Source organism: Pongo abelii, chromosome 1, assembly GCF_028885655.2.
Source record: "Pongo abelii isolate AG06213 chromosome 1, NHGRI_mPonAbe1-v2.0_pri, whole genome shotgun sequence".
In the NCBI taxonomy this organism is placed as follows: domain Eukaryota; kingdom Metazoa; phylum Chordata; class Mammalia; order Primates; family Hominidae; genus Pongo; species Pongo abelii.
The window spans coordinates 22,946,964-22,973,147 of NC_071985.2; the positions used below are offsets into that span (position 1 = coordinate 22,946,964).

Consider the following 26,184-nt stretch of genomic DNA (forward strand, 5'->3'; position numbering starts at 1 on the left):
CGTCCTGCCTTCTAGAACAACATCCAACTCCATGGGCTGCCTTTTAAGATCTTGATGGAGGGGGAGAGGAATATGTATGTCGCTTCAGCCCTTAATTTGTAAGGTGGTGAAACCACTGTGGGCCTGGCAAAATCAGCAAGAAGGGGGCTGGAGGAAGGGCAGCTGTCTTGGGGTATGCTGGGACTGGAAGGAGCTGCCTTCCTGAAGTCCTCCTTGCTTCTCTGAAGTTGTTCCAGCACAGCTGTGGCTTCCAGGAGAGCAATGTCAGGGCCCTGATGAGGAAATGGAGTGGAGCCCGCACCTGCCTAGAATGTGAAATTTCTTCAGCAGCCTCTGACCGGGCTCCCGATGGGCAAGTGCAGCCCCTCCCACACCTGCTGAGTTTGATCTCCCTCCTCCTGGATGCTGTGAGGCTTGGCACCTGCCCAGCCAGGCACTCAGGAAACCTGCTGGGGGTCTCTGAGGGCCCACCAGGGTAAACCAAGGTCCCTTTCTTGTGTTAAAGAGAAGAACTGGGATGGAGGTGTGCCCAGGGCTCTTTGGAAGCACCCAGGAGGGGCAACGGGAAGGCTTCCTGGGAAGAGGGTGTCTGGGTTGCATTTTAAAATCCAGGAGTTATTTTAAAACAGGAGCATTTTAAAAACAGGAGTTAGCTAAGTCCAGAGCATCCTCAGTCATTCTTCTGGAAAGTCCCTAATAGCAGAAGCTGACACATTTGCGGGCCTAAGGTGGCATGGGGACAGGTGTGTGGAGCAAGAAGTTGCCTGCAGAACTCCACAGGCCTGAGAGAATATGAGCCCAGGTGCGCTGCAGATGGTGCCATGTGTGGATGGGGGTGGGGGTCACCAGGGCTGCCAGTGACCTGCAGTCCTCACGACATACAAGTGTCAGCCCCCAGCGTCACAACCCTTTCTTCTACCCACCCCAAATTGCACTGAGAAATATAACATTGGTTTGGAGGGGCGGGAAGTGGCTGGAAAGAAGACAGGAAGCAGACCCCAGGGGGCATGTGGGCTGAGCTGAGGATCAGACAGTGCTGGCCCTGGGTGGCTTGGCCTCCTGTGGGGAAGGCTGAGCTGGGCAAGTGGCCGCTGACCGGCTCAGACAGCACTGCAGGGACAGGAAGCAAGGCCAGACTCTGAAGAACAGGCAGAAGGCTGAGGTCTGGTTGCATCCTCACCTCTCCTGCCAGGCCTTTCCAGGGGACTTCTCTGAGCCCCGAAAAGAGAGCCACGGGTGCCTGTGGCCTTGAGCCCTCCCCTATCCTAGGATTGAGAAGCCTCTGGTCATTGGCCGTGAGCAGGCCACAGAGGCCTGCAGGTCTGGGGTCACCTGCTGTCTCCTAACGGGGGCCATTTCCTCCCCAGGAGGCAGGGCCCATTTCCTGGCTGAGCAGTCACAGGGCCTGAGAAGGTCCCCGAGCTTGGTGAAGCTCTGCTTTCCCCATCATGACATTCTTACTGAATTTTGGACAAGGGGTCCCTCATTTTCATTTTGCATGTTATGTAGATGATCCTGATGATAGCTAAAGCATTTTGTAAGTGGGGTGGCCAGAGGCCCACACATCCCCACAGCCTAGAGTAGGGTAGACCTGGGTCCCTCCTTCCCCTCCTTCCTCCCTCTTCCTCCTCCTCTTCCTCCTCCCCTCTGCTTCCTCCCCTCCTCCTCCTCTTTCTCCTCCCCTCCTCCTCCTCTTTCTCCTCTCCTCCTTCTCCCCACCTCCTCCTCTTCCTCCCCTCCTCCTCCTCTTTCTCCTCTCCTCCTTCTCCCTACCGCCTCCTCTTCCTCTCTCCTCCTCCTCTTCCTCCCTCCTCCTCTTCCTCCCTCTTCCTCCTCCCCTCTTCCTCCTCTTCCTACACTCCTCCCCACCTCCTCCTCTTCCTCCCACCTCCTCCCCTCCCTCCCACCTCCTCCCCTCCTCTTCCTCTTCCCCCTCCCCTTCTCCCCACCTCCTCCCCCCCTTCCTCTTCCCCTCCTCTTCCTCCTCCCCTCCTCCCCACCTCCTCCTCTTCCTTCTCTCCTCTTCCCTCTCCTCTTCCTCCTCTTTCCTCTTCCTACCCTCCTCCTGCTCTCCCTTCTCTCTCCTCTTCTTCCTCCCTCCTCTTCCTCCTCCCCCTCTTCACTCTTCTCCTCTTCTTCCTCTTCCTCCTTCCTCCTCCTCCCCTGCCCCCAGCAGTCCTTTTTTGCCTGCTTTATGAACGACAAAGGCTAGACCTGGAGGTTACGCCCGTTTGCCCTCTGATTTGTTGAAGGCAGTGTTTCCGTACAGCATGACTAAGGATGCCTGATGGGAAGGACCTGGGGAGGATGGCATCGCCCAGGAACCATTAGCATCACGGGAGGATTGGAACTTGTTCCAGAAAAACACACAGAAATCAGACCCTCCCCAGGCAGCCCCACTGGCTCGGGGCAGCTCCAAGGATGGGCTGGAGGTGGGGAGGAGGAACTGCTTGCCCAGGAAGGCTCCACCCGCTCCCCCCCACCCCCAGCCACAGAATCCTGGGTCTGTTTTATGGCTCTGTGTGGAGAGGAGATCGTTCTATGTAGGCCTTGGCCCCCAGGGAGTAGATTCCCATCTGCTCTTCAGACCAGGAACTTCTGGGAAAAGGGGAAGAGGAAAAGGGAGACAAAACGTGGCGTGCCCTGAGCTTCCCCAAGGCGAGGGCTTCCTACTCCCAGGTGATGTGGGGAGCAGAATCAGGAGCTGGGGCAGGCTTCTCTCTGTTGCAGGGGAATGCGGCTGCTGTCTGCTGGCTCCTCAAGCTCCCTTCCTCTCTGACTTCCTGTCTCCTCCAGCGCAAAGATGGTTGGGGTTTTGTTGTCAGATTTTTTCCCTCCCACTACAAATCTCTCTCCACATTCTCTGAATATTTTAGCTCTTTCAAGTCGGGTGTCAGGGGACAAAACCACACCAGAGGTCTCCAGGCCTCCCTGAGTTTTAAAGAATCACTCCCCTCACCACCACCACCACCCCTCCCTCACCCTGGTCCGGCTGTTTTCTGATCCTTTCTTTCCACATTTCTCGGAGTGAATTGAAGCTCCATCTTTCCCTGTGCTTCTGGAGTTTAGCATGAGACTCTCTTACAGAGCAGGGTCCAGGTTGCAACAGGCAGGTGTGATAAATGTCAGCAGCAGGCACTGCCCACCCTGCCTGCAGAGGAGCAGCTAAGCAAAGCTCAGACCAGTGCTCATGTAACCAGGAGCGCAGCCACCTAGGGAGTTCCCCATCTGGTTCGCATCCAAGCCTGTGAGGCCGGGGGTTACCTGAAAGACATCATGCCTGGTCTTCAGTTGGTTTAACCATCCCGCCCAGAATCAAAGTAAAAGCCGTGTGTCTCCAGCCCACTCCACTGCCCTTTACGTACCCAGGGGCACCCCTGCATCGTGGTGCTTTCCTTTCCACTGAAGTGTCCCCAAGAACATCACAAGTGCAGAACTCCATCCACAGAGTCTAGAAGTGTCTGGCTGCTCTGATCTGACACGTGGGAGAGCTTAAACCTTGTGTCATCTGACAGCTGCACTGGAAGTGGCACCTGAGCAGCCGCAGAGAGGGATGTATCTGCGGTTTCGGTGGCCAGCATTAGGGGCACCAGAGGCCCTGGGCTCCTCTGCTAATGGAGCAGCCAGAAAACTTCACTGAGCTGGCACCCTTGCTGTCCAGGGGAACCGCCCTGGAGGAATCTTGCTCTTATCCTTCCTGCCCAGTCTTCTGCCTCTTGTCCCCTCATCCTGCTGTCTCAAGACTGGAGGGGGCACTCGGAGGTGAGCCCTCACTCGTTGATAGGTACGGAAGTGAGTGAACTGGCTGGAGGCTCCCCATGTGCATGGTACCTACTGACAGGGCATAGAATGGGATGACTTTGGGGAAGTAACTTGCTGAGCCTCAGACTCTTTCATCTGTAAAATGGAGAAAATAATCCTAACTAGAACATAGGAACAAGGCCATAATTCTCTAACCCGGGCCTGTCACATAGTGAGAGCCCCATAAGTGGTAACAGGTATGAGTGCGCACACCGTGCCATGGTACTGGTGCACGCCTGCAGAAATGGGCCCTCCTATCTCCCTGAGAGATGACAAAAGCAATGCCGGCCAGCAGCAAGTCCCCCTGCACAGTACTACTCAGCCAGCTTAGGAAGAAACACAGCACATCCACTGGCTAGGCCGGCCCCACATCTGCGTGTGAGGAAGTAAGGGTCACAGCAGAGCTGGCCACAGTCAGCTGGCCACCTGCCCCGGGTCTGCCAAAGAGAGGCTCACAGCCCCAGGAGGCCAGCAGGGACCTGCCACACATAGGCAGCTTTGGGAGCACTCCGGGAGGGGTCCACAAGGGACATCTCGATTCCCCTGATGACTGGGAGGTGATGCAGGAGCAGGTGGCCAGCTCTGCCCTGGTCAGGGGACCGGGTACCCTTTGCCACACCACGTTCAAGGCATTTGAAGGCCACTTTTGTATTTCCTAGAGCTCGGCTTGAGAGGCTGGAGACCTGGGACTGGGTCTGATTTCAGACAGAGAAGAGACAGAGGCTGCTGTGGAGAGCTCACTCTTGAATATCTCCCACAGGGGAGGGCTGGAGGAGCACGGGATAAACCCCTCTGGGTGGGATTCTTCTGGGTTGTCCTCCTTTCTTGCTTTGTTACCCGTCTTATCTGGGGGATGAGGCCTGGAGTCCATTTCTGAGGACTGGGGCTTCCTCCAGCCAGTGCTTGGAGGGAGGGCTGTTAGTTAGCCTGTCCGCTCCTGGAAAGCGGCGTGTGCCTGGAGTGGATTCGGTTCCTGAGGCAGGTGCTGTGGTCTCCCTGACCATCACAAGGACATTGATTCTCTGGAATCTCCTCCCATCCTTTAGTTTATCTCTGCTCCTAGGGGCTGGGCTGGGGTGGTTGGGGTCACCCTGCAGCCCTCCTTCCCCCAGCCTGGACCTGGAAATGGCTTTTTCTGTTTACTGCTTGGCAGTGACATTAGGCACTGCCTGGGTGCTGCTATTTAAAAATCACGGGGAAACCCGGTGTGCTGCTACTGGCAGAGAGAAAAGAGGTCTCCAGTGCAAGTGCATGGCATTCTCACAAGTGGAATATTCCACGGCCCTCATCCAGGCAGAGCAGCCTTGGGATCGGGGGACTCTCAGGGCCATGTGGGACCTGTTTTCATGGTGAAGAAATGGAGGTGTGGGCAGAGGGGAGCCAAATAGTAAAAGTGCTGGTTTCGTCAGAGTTCAGCGATGTGAGAGGCTTGTGGATCCCCTGAACTGTCAGAAGACCCCCACCCTGGAGCACCTCCTCCTTTCTGGACCCCTGGTCTTTAGCCTCTGGGAGAAGTCCAAGAACTGGAAGTTTCTTAGCTTCAAATGGCCTTGCAGAGGCTAAGCCACACTGTCTCGCCCAGCATCTGTTCACCTTCCTGGGTCACAGGCCCCCTGCTCACTGTGTCTTGTGGGTCTCTGGAGAGCTGCACCCCAACAGGGTGGGCAGGACCCTGTCCCAGGCTCCAAGGTCTTTATTGTTCAGAACCTAGGCCGGCAACTCCACCTAGCACAGGACTGACCATTCTTGAAGTAACTTCAGAGACACCTGGGTCCCCTCCTTGAACACAGAGGGCTAAAGACCCTCCCACAGACACCCCGGTACCCACATCTCCTGACAGCTTTATCTCCTGGGAGAACGGGAATCTGTGTGTCGCTCTTTTTACAAACGAGGACTAAGAACTTGTTCAAGGTCAGTCATTGAGGAGGAAAAGGGGAGCCGGGACTCGGGCTCAGGTTGGCCTGCCTCAGCACCCCACGCTCTCCCGAGGCCTCGCCTGCTCACCTGTCTTCCTCTGCCTGCAGCCCCCATGCCCATAGCAGGTCTGGTTCCCAACCACTCCCGGTCCCAGTCCCCGGGCCTTTGTCCCCACACTCCCTCTGCCAGCTGTAGTCTTCTCTTTCTCTCTGTTGAGTCTGGCCTCCAGCTGTCTCTGGTGGGTGCAGCCTCCATAAGCCCCCTCCTTCTCCACAGTGAGCTGCCTTCTAGGGTCCTGGGACCCTTCTTCCATGCATGCTCATTTGCCTCTGCCTGTATACATAAAATATAAACTGGCACGCTGCAGCTGAGAGAGTAGCCCTCTCTAGTCTTCCTCGGAGGGGCCATTGCTGTTGGGATGAGGGAAGGTCACTTTCCAGGGCCCTGGAGTGTCCTTCCATCCAAGGAGCCTGGTATACCAGCTGTCTGTCCCTCATCAGACACAGGAAACTGAGACCCCAAGAGGGACTGTGAAACAGTGCGATGTGGGTTCTCCCCTGATGGGGATATGGCATGGGTTAGGGCGAGCCCTGGATTGAGACCACTCTGGGCTCCCCTCCTCCCACACCACCCCAGAAGCCTGTCAGCCCCTGTCCTCTCTGAGCTCTGCTGCGGGGATGTGACCCACAGGTGGTGACCGGCTGTGCACTTTCCCCCTGGACCCACCGTAATGGCTTCCCCCTGAGCAGGGGTGTCCCTGTGAGCCACTGCTGGGCTCATCTTGTGTAATGAGGTTTTTCCATTGTTGCCCTCATGCATTGTGTGCCCTGATTGTTTATGCAGCCTTCTGGGTGCTTAGATAAGAAATGCCTCCGCTGGCTTTAGCCTTCTTTGGCGATCTCCATCAGAAGGATCTAGGAAAAACACCCTTGTCAGTAAAGCCTTGGCCCTTTTGTCACATGGCCTTGTGGGGCGCTGCCCTCTCTTAAGAATAGAATTGGTCTTGGCGGTGGGGTGAGAGTTTCTGGGATGAGGATAAAAATTGCCAGGTTTAGTAAGGAAGAATTCCTCTCCTTAAATAGATTTTAACTTGAAAACCTGATGACAGAAGCGGCTGAGTCTCAGCAAAGAGAGAAAAAAAAAAGGAGGCTGATTTCACCTTGACTTCACCTTGGGGACCCAGCAGCCGCCACTGACCCCTGAGGGCTGCAGCTGGGCGCTTCGGGGCAAGGAGTGGGGACCACATCTTCAGCGTGTCCCCCTGTCAGGCAGGACCACCCTCATCTCCTCTGCAAGCCTCATGGCTTCTGCTCTCCTTGGTTTAGCTGGTCTGGGATCCACTTTCTCAGGAACTCACAATGCTTCTCATTCAGGTTCTCATCACCCCCCTGAGGATGGGTGTATTTTGGGGACACTTGATCTTCAACTCCGCAGCCTATTCTTATTAAAGTTCACTTAAGGATATTTTTTCTAAAAATACGGTGTTTTTTTTTTTTTTTTGCTGGGGAAGAAAAGAATTTTATTTATTTTCAAGTAGTTGTATAGATGAATGTTTAAATCCCAGCTTCGTCATTTACCTCTCTGAGGCTCAGGCTCCACCAGATGGAAATAGAAAGAATTGACTTGCATGCTCATTGAGAAAATAAAATAAGAAGATGCTCAATATACCTTAGTTCTCCTTTCTGCCCAAAGGGCCTGCTCTCCCCAAACACACATGCGCACACACTCTTGCACACGTATGCACACACTCATGCACACATATCACACATGCACGCACACATCACACACATGCATACATCACACATGCACACACACTCATGCACACATATGCACACACATGCACACACGCACACACTCATGCACACATATCACACATGCACACATACGCACACACTCATGCACACATATGCACACACTCATGCACGCATGCACACACACATGCACACACACATGCACACTCTCAGCCCTGGCTGTTTTCACTGAAGAAACATCCTGAGAGGGCGGAGCGCGGTGCAGAGGAGAGAGCTGTGGGCTTGCTCCCTCCTGTGTGACCTGAAGCCATCGGTGCAGGTTCTGTTCTGAGGAATTCCTTTAAAGTCTCTCTTCAAACCACTCGCAGGCAAGAGGTGCCTCTGTTGCCTCCGCATCTATGAATTGAATATGAACTAACGTGGTGCGGCTGGGTGGTCGTGTCCTCTCCAGCCTTCTCCTCTCCAGCCTTCCTTGGAGGGGTTGTTGCTCTTGGGACGAGGGGAGTTCCCTTGAGCATTTTGCTCAGGCTGTTTGTTAAATGGGGTAAAGCCACCTCCCACCATATGCTGCATAGGTGATAGTGGTGGCAATGTCCTCGGAGCCCGCCAAGGGCCCTTCCCATCTTGTGGCCACAGGCAATGAGGGCCTTTGCTTTGAATTTGTCCTAACCAGAAATTAGTGGTTGTCTTTCTAATGTAGAGCTTTTTGTTTGTTTCTAGAGCAAATCATGGAGGAAAATAAAAAACATGGTGCACTGGTCTCCCTTTGTCATGTCCTTCAAGAAGAAGTACCCCTGGATCCAGCTGGCAGGACACGCAGGTAGACACAGCTCTCCTGGACTTTCCCAGCATGATGCTCAGCCCTCTGGGGAGGTGCCCTGGATGCTGCATTCTGGGGATCAAAGCCCCAGAGCAAGTTCCCTCTGAGACTTTCTAGTCTGAAATCGCAGCCACACTTGCAGGCTGCGGCCTTACCAGTGCCTTGTAAATGCCATAGACAACTGACCTCTCTGGAGTCTGTGTCACCCCCTTCCTCCAAAACATGCATCCTCCCCTCCCTTGGTCTCTGGCTCTTATCTCTGTCTCTTCCAGTCTCTTTCTTTCTGTCTCTCTTCCCTTTGTATTCAATAAGACAGATGAAGCCATCAGTCTTTATAGCTTACCTGCCATTTGTCACCCTGGACAAAGAGGCAAAGCTAACCCCTTCATTGAGCACCTACTGTGTGCCCAAATTGTCATGGTCCTGGGGGTTGCGGTATTAACGGAGATATAGTTTCTGCCCCGAGGGAGCCTGCAGCTGGTGCCACAAGGCCATGTGCAGTGTTGGGCGGAAGGTGGCCAGGAGCTGAGTCCAGGCAGTGCCGGGGAGGAGGGACATCTGGAGTCAAGGCCCCAGAGCCATCTAGCCCACACGTAGGACCCTCTGAAAGCACTGTCATCTGGAGACATGTCAGGGGCTGCCTGTGGACTTGGCCTTTGTGACTTCACCAGCCTGTGGGTCCTCCTCAGGCCAGCACAGGGTCCCGCATTTCGCTTACCTCCTTGGCCACACTGGCCCAACCCAAGGCACATGGATGGACAGCCTGTGTGAATACTTACTTGGTCTGGCTCAGAAGAAGTGCCGCCCAGGTGGGCTGAGCCTTAGACCCCCCAGCTGCTCAGCCTGCTGTATCTCCCCACCTTGGCTCTGAATCCTGTCCAATCAGGGTTTCTCTACTGAGGCCAGGAGACACCTTCGTTGCCGAGAAGCAACGCTGATGATGGAGGTGAGGATGAAAATAGCAACACTAAAGAGTGACTGGTTCGTGGCACCTCAGTCTCTCACCTAGCTCTGTACCCTTCCAGCAGGGAACACTGGTGAGGAGGAGTCTGGAGTCAAGGAAGCTGGGGAACCAGCCCAGAATTACAGTTAGTGAGTGGGGGACTGGGTCTTGAACCCACTCCCGTTAAGGTGCTCAGTCCACAGCAGGGACATAGGCACACCTTCAGCCCCAGGCTTAGCCATCCCTAGGGAGGCCCAGGCCCTGTGCCAGGGAGGGTGCCTCTGCCAGCTACCTGCAGCCGGGGACCAAGAACCTTCTACACTTGCTCTGCAGGGAGTTTCAAGGCAGCTGCCAATGGCAGGATCCTGAAGAAGCACTGTGAGTCAGAGCAGCGCTGCCTGGACCGGCTGATGGTGGATGTGCTGAGGCCCTTCGTACCTGCCTACCATGGGGATGTGGTGAAGGACGGGGAGCGCTACAACCAGATGGACGACCTGCTGGCCGACTTCGACTCGCCCTGTGTGATGGACTGCAAGATGGGGATCAGGTGAGCCAGGCTTCTCGCAGCCCACATGCCTGCCTCAGTGCAAGCCACATGGCAGGTGCACAGCACGACACTCAGGGCTTCCCAGAGGCCTCACAGGTGCAAGGGCAGGCTGAGGAGGCTGTTGGACCAATTAGAGCCTCCCCATCCCCAGGCATCTCCCATTATGTGCAGAGGGTTCCCGGACCTGGGCTTTGCCCATGATGGCCCCTTTCCTTCTCCAGTGAGCAGAAGCCAGGGGCTGGCGGAACCAGAAAAGGGGCACCGGCTGGGTTCTGAGCCTCCCTAGAGGGAAGGAAGAGAGAGCTGCCCTTGGTTCAGGTGGGATCGCTGAGGATGCGGGGAGCACGAGGTAGGGAGGTCGCAGGATGGTGACTTCCTGCTGTGTGAGCTGCAGGGGAGATGGGAATCGAGGTCTTTCCATTTCCCCAGCCCTGGTGAGTGGGAAGAGAGAGTGGCTAGTAGAACATGCTGGTTTACCAAAAAAGACCTGTATCTGCCTAAGAGGAGGAGGAAGCCCCTGACGGAACTCAAGAAACCCACATGGCAGGGCACCGCAGGGCCCAAGGTGAGCCCAGAGCAGTCATTGGCCCTGTGTGCAGGACTGGCTCCCACCCCCAGGTTCCTGACAGGGGCTCAGGCTCACCCTGACACCTGCCCAGGGGATAAGCCTGGAGAGGACTCCAGGGAAGAGGGGAAAGGAAGAGGGGGCTTGAAGAGGCAGGGCAGAGAGCAGACAGGGATGCCTGAGGCCGGCTGCTGTGATCTCGGGGCTCAGTTTTAGGCAGCCGGGTTTTCTCATTACCTCTCAAACTGCGGCCCTTCCACCCTGAGTCATCCACAGCACGGCTCCTTCTCCCCGTGCAGGCTTGGTGAACCTCCCTAAGGCTGTCAGCCCCCATGGTGTCCAGCGTGCGGTGCTCATGCTGTGGGCCTGGCCCTGGCTGCAGCACCCAGGCTGGACAGCCAGATGCCAGGCCCCTCCATGCTTTCTTGCAGGGCTGTCTGGGAGGCCAGGCACGGAGACTCAGAGCTCAGAGCAGAAGGCTGTGTCCACTGTGACTGGTTTAACCGGATTATTTCTCATAAGAGCACATTGAGAAAGAGGGGTGTGTGTGTGAGAGAGAGAGACAGAGACAGGGGCCAGGAGAGAAGTGAGCTAAGCCAGCCAGCGTTTCTTTCCTTCCTTCTCTCTTCTCCTGGGAGTTCTGTCCTAAAATCAGACCCTGCCACCAACTGTTGTGATCTCTTGCCATCACTCACAGGGAAAGAATGGGGAATGGAGAAGCACAGGCCCCACTCTTTGCTCTTGTGCCATCCCTGGCCACCTCCCTCCCACCATCCAAGTTCCTTACTATCTTTAGCCCGCAGGGACCTGGGATAGGGCAGAGAGGAGACAGAACACCCCCCCAGCCAGCCCAAGGCCATTGCTTTTCCCAATTCTGATTTCTGACCCAGGATGGCATCCCCTGGTGCACCAGAATGTGTCCTCTCAGGGGAGGCCCAGCCCGTCCTTCCAACCCAGACAGCAGCAGGACTTCGCAGGTGACCACACGGAGAATAATCCAAGTGGTGTCCACTCAGACCTGGTCCAAAAAGTATGGCCTGTGTGAAGAACACTGGCTGGGCATTTCTGGAAGTCGGCTGTCCCAAGGACACAGCCAGCCAAGCACAGAGCCAGGCTGCCCCAGAACCTGCTTGCTCCTGCTGGGGACAGGAGCCCCGCTTCCTGCCCCAGGGCTGCCCCCACCCAGCCGCTTGACTTCCGCAGCTTCTCTCTGATTGCACCCTAGTGCTCGCAGGAGAGATCTAGAGTGACCGTGGCTGGTACCCATGTAACCCATCTTGACAGGCAGAGGGAAGAGGATGAGAGAGGAGTATGTGTGGAGGGGAAGAGGAAGGTCTCCCCAGAAGCAGGGTGCACCCAGCCCGATCTTTCCTGCACACAAATCCTAAGGACCCTTCTTGTTCCAAGGGCTGCGCTAGATGCTTCCATTATTTATCCCATTGCGTTCTCACCGCCATTCTGGGAGATAGGTCATGTTCCAGTGTAAGCAGGAGGGTTCTGTCACCAGGAGGTTCAGTGACTCATCAGGGCCACCCAGCCAGGCAGCAGCTTGGTGCAGTTCTGCATCAGGCTTGCTTGACTGCAAATCAGGCCCCCAGCTGCAGCCCAGCCCTTCCCAAGGGGGCTGTGTGGGACCCAGCTTCCATGGCATTTCCCTGGGGTGCCAGGCTAGTTCCATCTGGGCCGTGGACTGTGCCTTCCCCCAAATGCGTTCATCCAGAACCCTTGGCTGCAGGGCCTCTCCCAAGACTGGCTGCTCATGGTCACCTCCAGAATGTGGCCTTTCCATGACAGGGTGAGGAGGCTGGAGCCCAGGGTTACCTCACACGCTGAGTCCCAGGGCAAGAGAGTTTGAGACACGTCACAGAGAAAGGGAAGGGCCGGTCACCAAACAATGCTGGGCATGGTGGGGACAGAAGGGTGGCACTAAGGAGAATGTGATGCAGTTGCTGGTGGTGTCTGCACCTCGGGGCTTCTTGAGACTCTGGCTCCCACTGACATGTGCTCAGTGGCTCTGGGGCATGCTCTGCGGTTTGTGACTTGTCCTGGAGAGTCAACACTGTCTTCCTGACATCGGGACCAGGGGCCTGGGGAGTGCAGGTGAGAGCCCGTCCCTAGCACCTAGGAGCTCTGGGTGGCTTTTATCTGCCACCTGTTGGCTCCCTGGGCTGGCCTGTCTCAAAGGAGCACTTCCTCCACCTGATCTTGAGTCCCCTCCTCCCCCAGCGTCCTGTGAGTGGGCGAGCAGGTCTCTGCTTCCCTGCATGGCTTGGAGCTTCGACTTTGTCTCGGGCAGGCAGGGGAGTGTGGGGAGGGGCTGAGCCTCACTTTCCTTTGGGCCTCCCGCCCCACCATCCAGCTGGCACCCCCTGTGGACATCTCCCCCCAGCCCGTTTCCTCTCCTGGGCAGTGAGTGACTGCCCGCTTTGAGCCACGGGGGCCCTTTTTGGAGAAAGTCCATGTGAAAAGGGATTTCACATTGAGGTCTGCTTCCTGTTTAAGGAGGTGCTGAGAGCTCTTTGCAGAAGTGCAGCCACCCACCATACGGGCCCCTACAGCACCCTCAGGAGTCCCTCCCCCAGCCTGGCTGCCCCTTTTCTACACGGCACACACACACATGGACACGCAGCCCCTGCCTCAGCACCCCCGTCACCACTGACCTGGTTCTGCATGTGAGGGGTGTGCTCTGTGCGTGTCCTGCATGGGTGCACCTGTGTGTGTGCAGTGGTGCACAGGAGTCCGCGTGTATGTGCTTGTGTGTACATGAGCACGTGTGTGTGTGTGTGCACACATGGGTGTGTGTGCATGCAAGGGCCCAACCCAAAGCTACTGACTTCCCCCTCCAGCCCTCATCACCTCCTGGAACGTCCTAACCAGCCAGGCCTAAGTTCACACCCAAAGGATTTGTTTTTTTCTTCCCTTTTCTTTCTGTGCAAATTTCAATTAATACAGTGGTTTCTAAAGCCTGTCATTTTTAAGACGCTGTAGTTTTTGTTTAGTCTGTTCTGGGTCCCAAACCATCAACTTGGAGAAGTAGGTGGGCAGCGTTGGAACAAGGCCTGGGAGACAGATGCAGGAAGAGTGGAGGGCCAGGTGGAGGGCAGGCGGGCGGGGCCTGTGTGCGCAGCTCCCACCCACACAGGGCAAAGGGGAGAAAACTTCCCCATCCTGCAACTGACACTGCTGATTTCTGCCTCCTCAAGGGCTGTGGGCAGCCTCTGAGCCTGTTGTGTAGGGAGACTGGGGCTCTAAAAGGAGAGCAGGGGAGCGGGGGTGGGATGACTCACCCCACCTCTGCTCTGGAGAAGGTAGAAGCGCAGAGGTGTGTGCTGGGGGAGGTGGTGTGTGCTGGGGGAGGTGGTGTGTCCCGGCAGCTCAGGGCCAGTGATTCAGCCCCCGGCTGCTCAAGTGCTCTGCTGTCCCTCCCCCTGTTACCTTCCCCAGTGTCTAGGTGGCCCCCGCCAGTTCAGCTGGAGCTGCTCGTGTGGAGGCCAGGGCCATGAGGCAGTTGAGTTGGAAGCATTTTCTCAGGCTTTTTGGGCTGGGGGCTCACCTATGAGGAGGCCTGGTGTCGATGGGATGGGGTGCGCCAGGCATGTCTCTGGGATGAGCAGAGGCTGAGGGAGCCCCCTGCCTTTCCCCCACAATACGGACTTCTCCATCCATACTGGGACCCCTTCAGAGGCCACCTTCTGACCTGAACTTTGTGCTCCAGAAGATTTCCCCTCTTTGGAAAGAGCCAGAGATACTTATGGGCAGGCTCAGCCTCCAGGCTGCCTGAGAGCAGCAGAGATGGGGGCTTGAGGACAGACGACTTCTGCCACCAGGACAGGTTCTGGCTTTGGAAGCCCTCGCTTTATGGAAGGGCCGAGGCAGCCGAGGGGATACAGTGGGGCCCTGAGTAGACCCTGCCCCTAGTCCCCTCTCTCAGCTCCACCGTAGCAGCAGGATCAGGACAAGCCACCCCCGACCCCCCCTGCTGCCCTGCCTCCATCTTCCTTCTTCTGCTGGTTCTTGTGGGGGTCTCCCGAGGAGGAGCTCCTTGGGCTTTGTGAGGCCAGCCGACGGGCTTGGAGTGAAAGTGAAGGCACTCCAATTCAGTGAGGCTGCCCCTTTTCTCCTGGATCAAGAGCCAACCCCAGGCTGGGTGGTGGTGCACACCTGTAATCCCAGCACTTTGGGAGGCCAAGGTGGGAGGATCACTTGAGGCTAGAAGTTTGAGACCAGCCGGGGCAACATAGCGAGACTCCCTCATCTACTAAAAAATTGTCTTAAAAAAAAAAAGAAAAAAAAATTAGAGCCAGCCCCAGCTGGAACAGAGTCTGCTGTCCCCTTGGAAAGACGTGCCTTGACTCAGGGCGCTGAGCTGACTGCAGCTGTCGGGCAACACACGCCCCAAACCTTCATCCACCAGGCGGGAAAGGAGCTGCTGGTGAGCCCTGCCCCAGGCCGCGGCCCTCATGTCGCCTTCCCTCCCACGTAGGACCTACCTGGAGGAGGAGCTCACGAAGGCCCGGAAGAAGCCCAGCCTGCGGAAAGACATGTACCAGAAGATGATCGAGGTGGACCCCGAGGCCCCCACCGAGGAGGAGAAAGCACAGCGGGCTGTGACCAAGCCACGGTACATGCAGTGGCGGGAGACCATCAGCTCCACGGCCACCCTGGGGTTCAGGATCGAGGGAATCAAGGTGAGGCCGGCGAGTGAGGGCAGCCTCGGGCCCCACCGGTGCCCACCTCAGGGGGCTTGGCTTCTCTCAGGGCCCTTTGGAAGCTGTAAGCTTCTCCAGGCACAGGCTCAGAATGTGGGTGGCCCGCCCCAAGGCCAGACATTTGGAGACATCAGCCTATTCCTCAGGTGGGATGGCTGTGTAGCGGGCTCAGGCCTCAGAGCAGAGTGGCTTCTAGCCCTGCCCAGCTGTCAGCCCTCTGCCGAGGACTCTCCATTTAGCCCAGACGGTGCCTGGCACCGAGAGCCAGGCGAGAGCTGCCTGCGGGATGTCTGTGGGGGAGCTGGTTCATTCTGCCGTGGCTGCACACCAGGACTGGCAGACAATTCGGGGAAGGGAGGAGCATGCTGACCGCCTTTGATGTTGGAGCCAGGGTCCCTCAGAAACTGCATTCTCTCCTCTTTGCTCTTCGATCTTCTTTTTTTTTTTTTTAATTTCAAAATATTTATTGGAACAGAAATAGAAACATAAGCCCCAAAGAAACAACATGACAAACTTTATAAGTAAATGTAATTTTTCCCCTAATTAATATATTTACTTTGTGTTTGTGGTTTACAAAATGATGGCTCTTTCCCTTCTATCCCTTTGTATCTATGTGTATCTGGCAGAAAAGTTCTTAGCTCTGGCTATGGGCACGCAGAAGCTTCCTATACATGATTATGTTCAAATGTTGATTTACTTTCCCCAGAATAAATTGGGGAACTGGCACTGTCTGGATTGATGACTGTCTGGATTGATTTCCCTGTCCCTGGGCCCCTGTGTGCACCCTTGCTGTTAAATTTGCAAGAGCCGGGCTTTGGGGCGCCGGCCCCTCAGGGTCTCAGAAGCTGTCCCTCTCGAGCAGATGGCGGTCCCTGTGGGGTTGTCGGGTCTCCCATTCTCTGTCCAGTCATGGTCTGCATCATCTCCAGTGTCCAGCCTGGAGTCAGGGTTGGGCAGCCGATGGTCCTGATGGGAGGGTCCCCTCAGCCTCCTTTCAGATGGCATTTAGACGTAGCTTCCACAGCTGTCAATGGCTCGCTGCCCGCGGTGGCATGTGGGGGAGTTTTTACCTTCCCCTGGGACAGCTGCTTTGTGAGCTCTGGGCTGAGAAAGGCATTTGCCCCCTTCTTCGTATTTTGAAACTAGCCCTTCCCTCTTTTTTGCATCCAGCTCTGAGTCTGGATGCAAATTCTGTACCCCTCCGCCTTCTCCTTAACGCTCGCTTTCCTTTCTTTATTAGAAACAATCCACTTTCCCTTCACCTCTCCCTCTCGAGCAGGATGTGCTTCTGGTCTCTGTCTATTGTCCAGCCGTCAGAACAGCCGACAGCCTGTCTTCCCACTCAGAGAGAAGCCAGCTGTCTTCACCATCACCTGCCTGCCCTGCCCTTAGCCAAGAGGCTCTGCTTGGGGTGCGCTGCCCACAGCCCCCGGCTCTCGGCCCGTCCTGCAGCCAGGGCTGCTCCCTCGGTCCCAGGTCCTGCCAGTCCTGTCGAAGGCAGCCACAGTGAGGACACAGCTGAAGTACTCCCCAGCCTGAGGGCAGACACGGCCCACTGTTGGGACTTCTGGCTCCTGGCGGACCATTCCTTTCTTACCCTTTGTCCCTAAAGAACAGATTTCCTCATAGTTAAGCAAAGTCCCACCTGAGGGCCCAGGACACTGAACAGAGGTAGTGCTGGGACCAAGAAGATGGGAGTAGGGTGGGCGAGGGAGCAGAGATGGGCAGGGCTGTGTTGGATCCTGGCTTTCAGAAAACCTGAAAGAAGAGATGGTAGATTATAAAGGAAGTCAAGTTGAGCTCGGGGCGGGAGCAAGTCTCTCCTGCCTTTGCTGAGGGGAGCTGCCTCTGGCGGGCAGGGACCTCCAGGCACCAGTTCCAGGGCCCGGGCCCCGGAGTGGGAAGTCGAGGCCGACCCTCTCTCTTGGCCCTGCTGTTGCACTCAGGACGGGCCAGCCCCGGGCCATGCTCCTCCATCCTCGGCCCGGATGCCCTTCACACCTCCAGGCCTTTCCTACCACTGTTCACTCGTCTGGGGATGTCAGCACCACCCTCTTGTGTTCTCCTGTGTCTGGGCACAGGGCAGACTCCCCTCTGCTGTGCACGCCACCTCCATGTGCCATACGTGGACACCTGGGTGCCTCCACTGGCCCTGCCCCAGGTCCAGATGGGGCTCGCCTGCTCTGTGGTGTTGGGTGGGTGAGAACAGTCTCTGCCCGAGGGTCCCTGCTGACTCCCTCCTGGGTGGGGTGTTCTCTTTCTCAGAAAGAAGACGGCACCGTGAACCGGGACTTCAAGAAGACCAAAACGAGGGAGCAGGTCACCGAGGCCTTCAGAGAGTTCACTAAAGGAAACCATAACATCCTGGTGAGTCTGGCACCTCCAGAGAGGGTCTCTCCAGCCAGCCAGGAAAGGACAACTGTGTCTACTCTGGAGGTGCCTATGGGGAGGACAAGGCACCCCCAGGGACAGCACACCCCAGCCCGAGTTCGTAGGGCTCTGTAGAGAGGCCACTGGCAGAGACTTTTGTGGCTCTCTCACTCTGCCCTTTCAAAAGTCAAAGGTACGCCGGGCAGAGTGGCTCACGCCTGTAATCCCAGCACTTTGGGAAGTCGGGGCAGGCGGATCACCTGAGGTCAGAAGTTTGAGACCAGCCTGGCCAACATGGTGAAACTCCATCTTTACTAAAAACACAAAAATTAGCCGGACGTGGTGGCACATGCCTGTAATTCCAGCTACTTGGGATGCTGAGGCAGGAGAATCGCTTGAACCTGGGAGGTGGAGGTTGCAGTGAGCTGAGATTTTGCCATTGCACTTACAGCCTGGGCAACAAGAATGAAACTCTGTCTCAAAAAAAAAAAAAAAAAGTCAAGGGCACTGAAGTTAGTACCCAGGAAGGTTTGTATCCATCCTGGCCCCAGGCTTCTGCTTGGAAAGTAAAGAGGAAGGCGATGTGCTTGTCCCTGGCGTGCGGCGGGTAGGCGGGGAAGCTTGGCAGACACTCACTGACTCTCCCTTAGCCATCAGCCCCATAGCTCCAGAGAGCATTTCCCATGCCCTGAGAGAGAGAACAGTGCCCACTGCCTGCCAGGTGTCATGCCAAGCGTGCAGCAAATCTTCACAGCAGACCTGCTGTGGGTAGACCTGCTTGTCCCCATCTTGTGTGCCCGAGGTCACACTGCCCCCTGCCAGCGAGAGCTGGTGAGCTGTCTCCGAGTCCAGGAGTGTGAGTTGTACAGGTTCATGACAAAGTTCTGTCTTGTGTGTTGCTGCTGCAGCAGCTCGCAGACTGGATAGATGCTCTGCCCACTGGGATCAGAGCACTGACCCTTCCAGCTGAGTCAGGGAATATTGTGCCACTGTGCCCCAAGTGCACGGCTCCCTGGGACAGTCAGAGATCCAGGCACATCTGGGACACGGGCCCTGGAGCCCCTGTGAATGGCACCTTCTGAACAGTCCACAGCAGCTGCAGAGCAAGTGGGGGCGGACCAGGCAGCCGTTTCTCCAAGGAGACTCAGTACCGGCTGGAACTGGGAAATCTTCCTTTTCCAGCTGAGGAGGCTTCCCTTGGCTCCTGGCAAGCTCTGAGGCTGCAGGCAGGGGGAATGCGCCTGACTCTTTCGTAGCCCAAGTCCTCCAGTTCCTGAGTCCCCTGCAGGGGAGGATCTCAGCCCCTAAGCAGTGGCCACCATGGAACATGCCTCCTATGCCTGGGGTTTGTTCCTGGTGCTGAAGACTGCAGGGGGCTGCTCTGCTGGCCCTGCCAGCTGTCACTGCTTTCCAGCAGGCATTGAGGAACTCTGTGTACCTGTGTATGACGGGCTTCCCAAGGCAGCCCGGGGGTGAGACCCACAGAGCTGGCTTCTGGGGAAGGTGGGGCACCCCCAAGGCCAGCAAAGCTTGACATGAGTTTATAGGGCTCCATGGAGAGGGCACTGGGAGAGATATTTGTGGTTCTCTCTCTTACCCTGTCCTTTCAAAAGTCAAAGGTACTGACATTTATGCTGAGAAAGACGCCATAGCAGCCCTGCTCGCAGGAAGCTGCCTCTAGATGTCCGGCATTCAGGGTAAAGCACACTCACAGGAGGAACCACTAGAGGCCGCATGGGTGTTCTGATACTGCCCTTCCCGGCACCACCTGCTCCTGGAGAAAGGGTGGTGGGAGAAAGGGCGGGAGCGGAGCCCAGCTGCAACCCCTCCTCTAGGCTGCAGTTTCTTCATTTGTAGATAAGGAGCTTGGAATAAGTGATCAGGGTGTAAAGTCACTGCCATTTCTACAGTCTGTGACTCTAATGAGCTAAATGGGCTAAAATCCACCCTTTCCCCACGCAGTGCTTAAAAATCTGGTCCTCTTTCTATTCCCAGATCGCCTATCGGGACCGGCTGAAGGCCATTCGAACCACTCTAGAAGTTTCTCCCTTCTTCAAGTGCCACGAGGTAGATACTAGGCTTTTGCCCTCTTGAGCAGAATGCTGCGCGTGCCAACAGGCCTTCTCCTTCTCCTTCCAGAAGCCCGGGGCATCGGGCATTTTCAGGGTGGTGCAGCCAGAGGCAGGCCATCAGGGACCAGACCCTCGCTGCACGGGGGAGCTGCGTCTTAATGCTCCCTGGGGTGACCACACGGGCTGTCCTGCCTGAGACCCCTGGCTATTGCCCCCTTTCTCCTCCCTTGTCCTTCCAGCTCCAGAGTCTTGTTCATTCTGGGCAGCAGTGGCAGGACTTCTATCCCACACACCCCGTGGTCTCAGGGCAGAAGCTCTCTGAGCTGCTAGAGTAGCCGGGCACCCCCCGACCACCACCTACATCTTTAGATGAGACCCTGAGGAGGGCAGGCAGGTCTTCGGGTGCCACTCTCCTGCAGGGCTGGAACCTCCCAACTTTGCACACGTTGGTTGGCAGGGGCAGCAGGCAGCAGGTGGGGAACTGAGACACCTGAAAGAGGCTCTGGGAGGTGTCGGCAGGTTCCCTGGAGGGGTATGAGACCCTGACATGGGGAGTCCAGGTCCCCAGCCACATGACACATTCACACACACAGTCACAGATCCCACACTCATCAATCCTATACCACACACATTCACAGATCACACTCAAACCCTACATGCACACACATTCACAGATCACACTCAAACCCTACATGCACACACATTCACAGATCACACTCAAACCCTACATGCACACACATTCACAGATCACACTCAAACCCTACATGCACACACATTCACACACATTCACAAATCACACACACATTCACACACATGCAAATCACAATCACATGCATGCACACACATTCATACAACACATTAACACAAGTCATACATATACAAACACACACATGTATTCATGTATTCATATATCCACACACATTTTTGTGTGCACACCCACTCATACACAAACATGCATGCCTTTACCAGTCACACACACACACACACACAAACACACGGCTGCACTCCTGGGGCTGGCTAATCCCATGGGTGGGTGGGTGTGAAGTGGGATCCTGCAGCTCCCTGCAGCTGTGTAGGTGGTTCAGGAAAGCAGCCCCTCTCATAGGGACTCTCTTGTGGAGGCCCTCTTGTATGGGGTCTTATATGGAGGTGGCCTCAGCCTCAGCCTATGTCCACAGAGAAGGCTGCAGAGCCAGCAGGAGGAACTCATAGGGTCAGCCCTGGGGCACCCAGCAGGCGGAGAATCTTTCTGAAAACTATACCACCAGGCCTCCTCAGGCAGATGGTCTACCTTGCTCTGGATGTCATTCTCTGCGGGGCACCTGGAGAGGATGGCTTTGAGGAGGGGGTGGCACACCCAGAGAGGAGACTCGGGATTTGCCGTGCCCCTAGCAGGGAACTCAGTCCTTCTCAGAATGTTCTTTGCTCTCCTCGTCCCCCAGATCCTCAGCTCCTCCTGTGGCCTCTCCTTTCCACTTGATGAAGCATCCTTGTGCCACCTGCCAGAGCCCCCTTTGCCCCAGCTGCCTCTCTGGAGGATGGAGGCGCTGCCTGGCTGCCTGACCCCAGGGGACGAGCCTGGGAGGACTTCAGGCCACAGAGCTCTGTCTCAAAGCCATTCCCACCGTTCTTCAACACTTCTGCTTTTATTTCTTGGAAAAGCATTTTGTTCTACACTTTTTGGAGTCTCCCTTAAGGTCTAGAAAGAGGCCAAATCAGCTCGGGTCTGTTGTTTTCCACCTGGGAAGAGGAAGCCCCTTTTTTGGGCTCAGCCTCGCCAGGGGCCCCACCTGCCCTGCACTGCTGGAAGCTGGAATGTCACCGCAGCCCTCTCTGTGCCCCCGGCCTTCCTCTGGCCCCACTGAGGGGACGCAGGGGTATGTGTGGCCATATTTGCGAAAGCGCCTCGCTCCCATGCAGAGGCTCTGAGCTCACCCAGGAGGGGCAGGCTCTTTGGTGCCCACTGTCTCTGGGCCAGGCTGGGAAGGCCCTGTAGGGTCTGTCCACCCTGAATCTGCCGGGGATTGTCCTGCTGGGGTGGGGGTGCTGTGTGCATTTGAAACGGGTTCTTTTCCACCCCCGCCCCGGGAGAGTTTGGACCCTCCTGGGCACCTTCCCTTTCACTGTGATTCCCTCCAGAGTGTTTGAGAGGAGTCACGTTCTAGGAGGCGGAAGAGCGAGGCCCCAGGTTTGGTTGTGGTCTAGAAAGAGTGGAAAGTTTGCCCAGGTGCAGTGTGATTCATGCCTGTAATCTCAGCACTTTCCGAGGCCGAGGCAGGAGAATGGCTTGAGCTTAGGGGTTTGGGACCAGCCTGGGTACCATAGTGAAACCCTGTCTCTACAAAAATAAAAAAACAAAAAGTTAGCCGGGCGTGGTGGCGCATGCCTGTAGTCCCAACTACTCGGGAGGCTGTGGTGGGAGGATCGCTCGAGCCCAGGAGATCAAGGCTACAGTAAGATGAGGTTGCACCACTGCACTCCAGCTGGGGCGACAGAGTAAGACCCTGTCTGGAAGGAAGGAAGGAAGGAAGGAAAGGAAGGAAAAGAAGGAAGGCAGGAAGGAAGGAAGGAAAGAGGGAGGGAAGGAGTGGAAAGTGTGCAGGCCAGAGTCAGGGGGTGAAGGGGTGCCTGCTGCTGCCCACACAGAAGGGTGGTTGCCGACCCTGGAACCCGATGCCCTCTGCCCAGGCATGGCCATTCTTGGCCGGCTCTGCTGCCTGTCTGAAAATGGGGATTGGAATTGCAGGCGCCTGACTGCCCGGCCTGAGCGAGCCTCCCCACCCGGTCACCCAGGCCGCAGTGGGGAGGGCGAGGCCGGGGCTTCAGCTCACCCCTCACCCCCCTGTTCCCCTCAGGTCATTGGCAGCTCCCTCCTCTTCATCCACGACAAGAAGGAACAGGCCAAAGTGTGGATGATCGACTTTGGGAAAACCACGCCCCTGCCTGAGGGCCAGACCCTGCAGCATGACGTCCCCTGGCAGGAGGGGAACCGGGAGGATGGCTACCTCTCGGGGCTAAATAACCTTATCGACATCCTGACTGAGATGTCCCAGGATGCCCCACTGGCCTGAGCTGCCCACGCCCTCCCTGGCCCCCGCCTGGGCCTCCTTTCCTCCTCCTGTGCTTCCTTTCTCGTTCCTAACTTTTCCTTCACTTACACCTGACTGACCCTCCCAAACTGCACTACAAGACACTTTGTAGAAGAGATGAGAGTTTCTAGTCATTTTCCTAACTTCAGGGCTTGGAGGTGGTGTTTACACTGCTCTTTGTAGAGAGGGTCACCTACTAGAAGAGAAATGCCCAGTCCGAGAGGTGGGTCAGGTGTCGAGCTGGAGGGGGTCCGTGGCTGCTGAGGGGACCCTACCAGATGAGCCCTGCCTCTGGGAGCCCCCTAGGAAGCACCAGCCTGGACCGACCACCTACGGAGGCCTGCTGCCCCCTGGCGGCCAGTGCTGTTAGAGTGCTGCCAAACAGCCTTGTTTCTGCCAGGGCCTCCCCACAGGAGAGCCCAGGGGGCCGGCCAGGTTCCTGGTGCCTGGCTGGGAGCAGGGCTTTCTGGTAGTTGGGGCACAAAACCATCGGGGAGCCACATGTTGACTGTGAGCAAAAAGTCTTCCGATTAGCAGCCTCAGGGATGCCCTGGTGGCCTCTCCAGGGCTGCTCAGGCAAGGCCCCCCACCCATCTGGTATGGAAACCTGCTGGCTCCAGGCCAGACCCGGGAGCCAGGAGAAGGCTGAAGCCAGCTTGGCTGTGTTCTCTGATCTAGGCCTTCCCAGAGGAGGCGAGCAGAAGCTGTGCCATTTGGAATTGCAACCCATGAGTTCAGAAGGCACACTCTGCCATGCTGAGCTCCAAGGGTGCTACCAGGGGAAGATGGGACCTATAGAGTCTCTGGGCCCTGGCCCCAGGGAGGAGCACGTTTTTCTCGACCCTCGCCTACCTGGTGCTAGTTGGTCAACCCTGCCTGCATACATGGGCTCCTGTCATGGGGCCCAGAGTCCCTTGCAGATATAGAAATAGGGGAGGAGCTCAGGTCTGCGCCAGGCAGGAAGAAGGCAGGCTTCTGGCTTCCAGAGATGCCGCGGTGGCCTCCTGGCATCATTTGTTATTGCCTCTGAAATAAGCCTTACCGCCTGGAGGGCTTAGATTCCTGCTTCTCCAATGTAGTGTGGGTATCTTGCAGGGTATGTGGTGGATGCCAGGACGTGCTCCAGGCATCTCTTCCTGAAGTCTCTGCCTTTGAAGATTCGTGGAGAACCTGTTTAAGCCCAATTTTAACTGAAAGCCAGTGAGTCTGTTACGGAAGGGAATGTAAGATTTGCATGACTTCTTAAGAACAAAACCCCCAGCTCTGTGCCCCAGGCTCCTTGGGGCTTGCCACCCACTCCTTTGCTGTCAGAGGTACAGGAGCTGGGAGAGTCCAGGAGCTAGGGACACAGAGGGAGACTATGGACCAAGGTGTGTGTGTCTGGAGGAACCACTGCCCACCCCACCGCCCTGGGGTCTCTGGGGAACTGTCAGCCTGCCCACGGGACATGTACATTTCCCCTTTTGTGCTGGAAGTGTGAGTGACACTTGCTGGGGGTGGAGGGTGGGACACATGAGGATATATAAGTACAGATTTTAAAAAAGGAAATCACTTAAACTTCCTGGCTCTTGTTTAAAACAGTGGTGAGCTCCTGTGTGGGCCGACTTGCTAAAGGTCACACACGCACCCGGTGGAGCACGAGAGACCTCGTGGCAGCATGTGATCTGGAAGGCAGGCAGGACGGGGGCGTTGGGGAGCCAAAGTCAACTCTGGGCCTCTGGAGCTATAGTGACTTTTGGGCTAGAAGGGACCCTGGTGGTCTGTGCTTCAGCCATTTGCAGGGCAGGGGCATCATTAATTCAGACGTAAAGATTCTATGACTATGGACTGGCCAAAAGTTATCCTCGTTCCATCTGTGAAAGAAGTCTGCTAAAGCAAATCATGATATGAACGAAAACTACAGGGGACCTGTTTAAGAGAACAAAATGTTCCAAGCACTTTAGGCAGACACCAGCTGTTTGCAAACAATGTGCTAATATGCAAATGATGTGCTTATTAAAGGAGGCCCATAGGGCCTCTTATTGGCAATACTTGGCTGTGGGTTACATTAAATATGTGAAAGTAGTATGAAATAGCATCATTTTAGGGTTATTCTGTTACTTAAGGTTTTTGTTTTCTGTTTTTTTTTTTCTTTTTTTGTATTTACTGTGCTAGTTCTCTTCCACACCTACTCTGTCTCTCAAGCCATTTTGCCACCTGCTTCCCTGCCATCTGGCCCTTCCCTTTGTCTCAGTGAGATAGATGGATTGTGAAATGGAATCTCCCAGAACCCCTGCCCTGGCAGCCTGGAAGACCGTGCCTGCCCAGCCCTCGTCGCCACAGGGACTCCTTGGGTCCTGGCAGTGCAGGTGCCAGCAGGCAGGACAAACTGTGCACCTGTGCCCAGGTGAATGGGCGCAGGGTCCTCTTGCCCTGTCCTCTGGGGGGCCCCGCGAGTTCTTGGCATTCAGCACTGCTTAGCATTCTCGGAAGGTTTCCTCAACTGCTTGCTTTTCCCAGGCTTGCCTTTAGTGTCATGTAAGACATTTTTAAGTTATATTTATTTTGTTGGGTTTTAAAATTGCACAGAACACTAAGACCGAAAGGCTGGACTCTTGTTTCTCCTTGAAAGCTTTGCCTTTGTTTTGAACTTCCTTTCCCACTTGGTAGAAAGAGCCCAGAAGCAGCCCTGGCCCTATAAGATGGACTCTTTCATCCTTCAGTTGTATTTAGCTTTGAGTTTCTCTGCATCCGTCCACCCCATGTGTATATAACCCAGCCCCTGGCTCTGGGGTGTTCACCTCCTCAGTGCCTTTTGTTCTGGAGGAGAGGACCCCTCGCCTGCCGAGAGGCTCTCTTCCTGTTCTGCACCCCTCTCCCCATGGGACCTTGGAGAAAACTGAACTGTTACAAACCCCTGCACAGTGCCTGTCAAACAGATGCAAACCTTCCTGAATAAAGCCTTGGAGACCAGCGCTGTCTGTGGTGTGATCCTTCTGGCCCCCAGCCCTGAGACCTGGCTGAGGGGCAGGCTGGGGAGTCTTAGAAAGCTAGAGGGCCCACATGGGGGCTGTTAGGGGAGTGGGTGTCAGATTGGGTAACATTTTAATTTGTAAAGAATATCAACCATCTCCAAAACGAGTCTTTTCAACCCTCATGAAACTTTGAAATAGTAGCTCAGAGACTAGAACATCAACCAAGAAGCACTGTCCCCAAGTAGGGGGGGGGGGGTCTCTGGTGCAGCGATGGCTTCTGGGGCCTTACTCTAAGCTAGACTGGGGCTGAACGTGCCCATCGGAGTTCGCATTTTACCCAGATCAACTCCCTGAACAAAGATTTATAGTCTCTGTTTTACCAATGAGGAAACTGAGGTTTAGATGAAGCAACTTGCCCTAAGTGGGGAGCAGGAATTTGAATCTAGAATGTGCCTTGATTGAAAACCAGTTTTGTCGTCCTCCTAACTGGTGGTGGGGAGGTGTGGGGAGCAGTGTCTGGAGGGCAGAGAGCTTGTCTTATCTTTGTCCCAGATCCCAGGCTCTAAGCCCCTGACTTGGCACACGGTAGCAGCCCAGGGAGGGTCCGGAGAACTAGTTCATGGCTGCTTGGCTGGGGCATCTAGAA

General features: G+C 55.9%; 1 protein-coding gene across 2 annotated transcripts in view; it reads left to right on the forward strand.

Moving 5' to 3' along the window:
* The window catches only part of ITPKB (inositol-trisphosphate 3-kinase B), a 107,549-nt gene extending 82,013 nt beyond the window's left edge, over window positions 1-25,536 (forward strand). Inside the window, exons 3-8 of one of the 2 annotated variants that reach the window (XM_054519326.2) lie at window positions 8,190-8,289; window positions 9,566-9,779; window positions 14,828-15,032; window positions 17,319-17,420; window positions 19,419-19,490; window positions 20,938-22,342. In XM_054519326.2, coding sequence (XP_054375301.1) covers window positions 8,190-8,289; window positions 9,566-9,779; window positions 14,828-15,032; window positions 17,319-17,420; window positions 19,419-19,490; window positions 20,938-21,198 — 954 coding nt within the window. In that variant the 3' untranslated portion in view covers window positions 21,199-22,342. The other variant, XM_002809381.6, reaches the window with a different exon arrangement.
* Window positions 25,537-26,184: the final 648 nt, after the last annotated feature.